The sequence below is a fragment of the Anopheles aquasalis genome, chromosome 3 (genome assembly GCF_943734665.1).
Source record: "Anopheles aquasalis chromosome 3, idAnoAquaMG_Q_19, whole genome shotgun sequence".
Lineage (NCBI taxonomy): Eukaryota > Metazoa > Arthropoda > Insecta > Diptera > Culicidae > Anopheles > Anopheles aquasalis.
In genome coordinates this window covers 37,914,064-37,919,063 of record NC_064878.1, presented here as the reverse complement: position 1 = coordinate 37,919,063, position 5,000 = coordinate 37,914,064, and the positions used below count along the sequence as shown (strand labels likewise).

Here is a 5,000-nt window from a genome sequence, read left to right as displayed (position 1 = left end):
TTCCATCAACTGTCGATTTCGATCGCCACCAACTCCTGCAGCTGTCATGCAGCAACCTACTGACAATCTTAAACTGAATTATCTTCCTTTTTGTTGTTTTGGAAAGCTAATTACCAACACGATGTTCATGCCGATATATCCTTACCGAGGTTGCAGGTTCATTACCTGGACCACTATTCTTTGGCGATTACTTGGTCCCTGGCTCGGTTCTATTTGGACGGGAAATTATACTGCCGACCGAAACATCCTCAAAGGCTTGCTACACATGTTGTAGGTGTACATTTTAAACTGCATTAACGCTGCTAGAATTTTTGAGTAGCGATCCTCGATTTTCCCTGCGAACCGCACGAAATATGTCTCTCTTTTTCGCCTGCCAGCACTTAATCTTGCTCGCATGCGTAGTAGATCCAGCGTGCAAGATGCCCGATCTCCAAACTGCCCGCACGCAAGCTGACACTAGCAACTTCATTGGAGTTCATTTCGAAAGGATGACTCGCTCGATCACCTCTGTCTGAATCTCGTCGCTATCGCAGCCTCAAATCCCAACCCTCAACGCTATCGTAGCATTAAATTTATATGGCTGTATTGTCAGCACGCATTTATTCATTTGTAATCAAAATCTAGAATATAAAAATCAAGCCCAATCGCAAGGTCCTTTGCAATTGATTTATTGAATTTGATTGTTTGAATTTTAGGTGTTAGTTTGAGTCAATAATAAAATAAACGTATCGTTTAAACGTTTTCCTATACTTAGCAGTTACCCTTCTGGCACCCCGTATGAAAATAGGTTGTTATTAATTCTAACCAGAACGCTGAATCAAACATCTGGCATAAAGACTTTTTAAAATGATGTTCATTTTGCGGAGTTTTAACGATACACGCTGATGACTAACGAAATGTAGGTGTTGCTGCATTTTCGGAAGCTCTCAGGATTGATATTCTCTACCGTAATTAGCAGGGGATGAGTCCCCATCCCTTTTAAGTTCGTTTGTGCTGACCGATTTGTAGACATAACATAAAACCTTTTTATTACAGAGATTTTATCACTGACAATGAGTTCGAAATTATACAGAAAAAAACAGAAACGCTTAAACGCCATACGTCTTAAAAAAGTGAAGTTTTGATAAAAATAATAGGCTGCGATAGTCGCGAGATGTGTTATGACTTCCAATTTTCTTAAATTTTGGTTAGGTTGAAAAATATTTTAAAGTTATCAAATAAAAATTGAACCTTATGTTGAAGTTGTTCAGAACGATTGGGAGGGATTATGAAAGTAAGATAGTAAGGCTGGTTATTTACCACTCCGATTTAGAGAAATTATTTTGTTTTCCTAATAGTTTAATCAAAACCGGTATCGAAATTACCTAACATGTACCTGAACAGGGCTGTAAATTCACAGCATCACAGCAAATCACTTCGGAGACACCAACTTCTTCCGGATTCTAAATGACTCAAGCTAAAGAAACATAAACCCGACTTGGCAAGCACATTAATCATACCAGATTGCCGGTATCGTTTGCCTGAAAATCTAAGCGAAAGTTTGATAGAAAAAAAATGAAAAATGTAACAAAAACATAGTGAAAGTGGTACGACGCTCTAGCAGTGTTCGGTCTGTTGCAGCTACTGTCTGTAAATGTTTAGCCGATATTTGAATTCCAGACCAAACCCTTCTTCACAGCACGGTGGCAGGACCAACCGGTCGTCACACCTTGATGAAAGCGAAGTGCGACAAAAGTCCAATAGCCTTTGCGATGAATCACGGATAACATGAAAGTTCCACCCGACGGGCTAACACTAACACGTGCTGATAACTGCTGTGCTGCGAGAGCAAATAATGGAACCAAATCGAGGGCTTCATGTTTGACCCACATCGCGAGTACAAATGGTCATAATCCGGAAGTATTTCATGGGAGAGTATTTTCGCTAAAACCCTTGACAATACCATGCCATTGTTGGCGCGCCACCTTCTGACTCATAGCCGCAAAGCTGTCGTGGTCCATGTGTTACTCTTATTCTGTGTTTAATTCGAACGTCACTTAGCATTGTTCTACCCAGCGTGATGCCGAGTGGCGGAGGTACCACTAAACGGTACCAGTACGGCCTAAGACGATTGGCACGGGATGGTGCTTCCTTTTCCAGTGTCCGGTCACATTATAACCACATTACGCCCACCGCGTATCGGACGATTGATCGAGCAATCCGCTGACAAATGGCGACCGGCAAGCGATGTGAAATGCAAAGAAGTTGTTTTGGCAAGCTCGTGCTCTCGCCATTGTTGCTCGTGGTGTCGTCCGCTAGTTGCCATTTGATTTACAGACTGTTGAAATGATGCCGAATTCATGGAATAGTTACTTGGAAGCAGTCGTTAATCTTGTTGGTCACTTTACGATCGGCTCAGAATCTCCACTGCCGCGAACTCTGCCTTGGAGAACGCGAAGTTCTCTTCTATGATCCCGGTGCCACGCTCCGTTTGTGTACTTTCTCACGTGTGGATCATATTTTACCGCAAAAGGCTGATGGAAAGTTTCGCAATTCGTCACTCGGTGCGAACCTTCCTAACGGTGGCTCATCCCGCACGTTACGCCCGCAATCTTGGCGCGAGCGCAAGAGATACGAACCGAAGAAAGCATTCTTTTGAAGCGCCCCATTCCGTGCGCTATGACCTGACAGGGCGCAATAAACCGTCGAGACACACTTTCGTTTCCACAAACACCAGATCGTACAGTGGTCCCCGGTGACTACCGGGATGCCTGGTGCTTGGTAGATGCCCGAACCTGACTGACATGGTGGTCGGTGGTCGCTGACGAATTGCCAAATTTTTTTTATAAATACCTACACCAACGACACGAAGCAGATCAGTCCGGTTGAGGGCGAACATCCGACAGGAAGTAATCTGCTCGTGCTCTTGAGCTCTCGGGGCGAGCGAGAAGCGAGTGCTTTTGGATTGTGGTGCGAGCGAGTGTTGGTCATTTGGACATTTGGACCGTTTTTGCGTGTGGAAACGATTGTGATCGGTGTTAGAAAAAAGAGGTGTGACAACAACGATCTATTGTGCGTTTTACACAACAACAGCTAGTGGCGGAACCTCAAACCCTAGCATTACCATGGGAAGCGGGAGATACAAGGTGAGCAGTGAATTTAGTAGCTTTATACGGAATGTGTTCGTAAATAAATTAGATTTGTTGATGTAGAACTTTTATTGAAATAATGAAAGCTGAAAAGATATCGGCATTATGAAGTATCGAAAATGCAAACTCACATTTAAAAAGATAAGAACAGCAGCCTGTTCAGAAGATAATAAATTTGCTACCAGTCCATCATAAAATCAGGAAAACAAGTTCGATTTGAGACAAATGAGAGAGAGAAAATAATCTTGTTAAACGATAAAAGAAGCTGGTGATCACTCGAATATCACTGGTTTGAATAAATTATCAGCTCGTAAAGGCGGCTGAGACTCTGCCCGTCAAGTTGACGCCCGATAAATGTTTTGCACAACAATAAACCGATCACCTGCCATCGCCATCCGGAGAAGTTCTTTAGAGACGCACACTGAAAAGCAATCATTCCAACAATATCCCATCGTAAAACTTATCGTAATCCCTCACAAATCTCGGTTGCGGAAGTCATTCTTCAACCCGCTTCTCGCCTAAGTAGAATATAATTGTGGATTAGACTCCTGAAGCCTAAGATTGTGTTTGAACGTTCTCCGATCTATTCTAAGATCATCGTCATTAGCCCGAAAGTGGTCGCTACCATTTTTGGGAAGAGGAACCCCCTTGGCCTACATTCGCGTTTCATAGAACAGGTTTACTTGATTACGCCTTGCGGCCGGCGGGCGCCATTCCCGCGCTTGATGAGCGAAACGATCGTTGGAACCGTGAAGGAAGTGGACGGAAGTTACGGTTCGTTGACCGGCCGGCGATCGTTGTGAGGTGAGAAAAGCCACCTCGCGGGGAAGACGGTCGGCGACAGGACCGCTGACCATCTAATTAGGAATTGCTTCGTTCATCTCTTTGCGCTTTGGCGCTGCAGTGTGCCGACGCCAATCGGGTGCAGTTGTTCCCTGCTGTGAAAGTGTTCCCATTGCTTCCCGATCGCCGGATTCAGAATCCTTTCGTTTTACCACCTCTGCCAGTTTGTTACTACTACCTACTACTTTAGAAGCGGAGAAGCGCGAAAGAGGCCGGCCGGTTGTCACAGCTCATCGTGATCTTCCTGTGGGTGGATTGAATCATTTGGATGAAGTTTTTTTTTCCAAAGTTTTTTTCCTTTTGGTTCCCATTGCAACGCGCTGCCGGACGGCACGTCCCGTGTGACATCCTACACGCGACCGGGAGATCGTTTCGGTGCGCCAGATGAGATGTTTGCAAATTGACTCTCAAGTGCCTGTTGTGCGCCTGCAGAGTGCACTTTGTGGCTCCTCCATTATCGTCATGATCGGGGTGAGGATCGACCGATACTTTAATTGCCGAACCCGAGATGCCGATGTCATAAATTATGAAGAAATGATTGTGTTATAAAATTTGGTTGTCCCCACTCTCTGTACCAGTGATGTTGATTAATGGAATAGGTCGATACGGCTGACAGTGGCGTTGATCGAACGGTATAATTGTTGCTTTCCCATTTTGGACATTACTTCAGTATATTTTGTTTTTTAAATTTGGTTTATTAATTGCGTTCTTCGAGTTCGTTCTTAACATTCAATTTCCGTTTTATACAAATTGGAATTTTAATTCTTTAAATAGTTGTTGTATTTCGGATTTTGTGATCAAGATACACAAGTTTTTAAGTTATGTGTTCCTTTAATTATTATGCTTAATCATTAGCCGGCGATACATGAAGCGTAAACTCTCGTATAAACTCAGAGTGTAATGCCAAAAAGATTATACTTATGTCAAAAAGATTATAGGCCCGCGGAGCGTAAATCCGAGCGTAAAAGCAAGCGTAAACACAGCACCAACATGAAGCGTAGCGTTATGATGAATTGAATATTCTACAAT

The 5,000-nt window shown here is 43.5% G+C and overlaps 1 protein-coding gene across 1 annotated transcript in view; it reads left to right on the top strand.

Moving 5' to 3' along the window:
• The first annotated feature begins 3,104 nt into the window (after positions 1 to 3,104).
• Positions 3,105 to 5,000, top strand: part of LOC126576633 (uncharacterized) — a 4,161-nt gene continuing 2,265 nt past the window's right edge. Inside the window, exon 1 of the mRNA XM_050237939.1 lies at positions 3,105 to 3,125. Coding sequence (XP_050093896.1) covers positions 3,105 to 3,125 — 21 coding nt within the window. The remainder of the gene's footprint in view (positions 3,126 to 5,000) is intronic.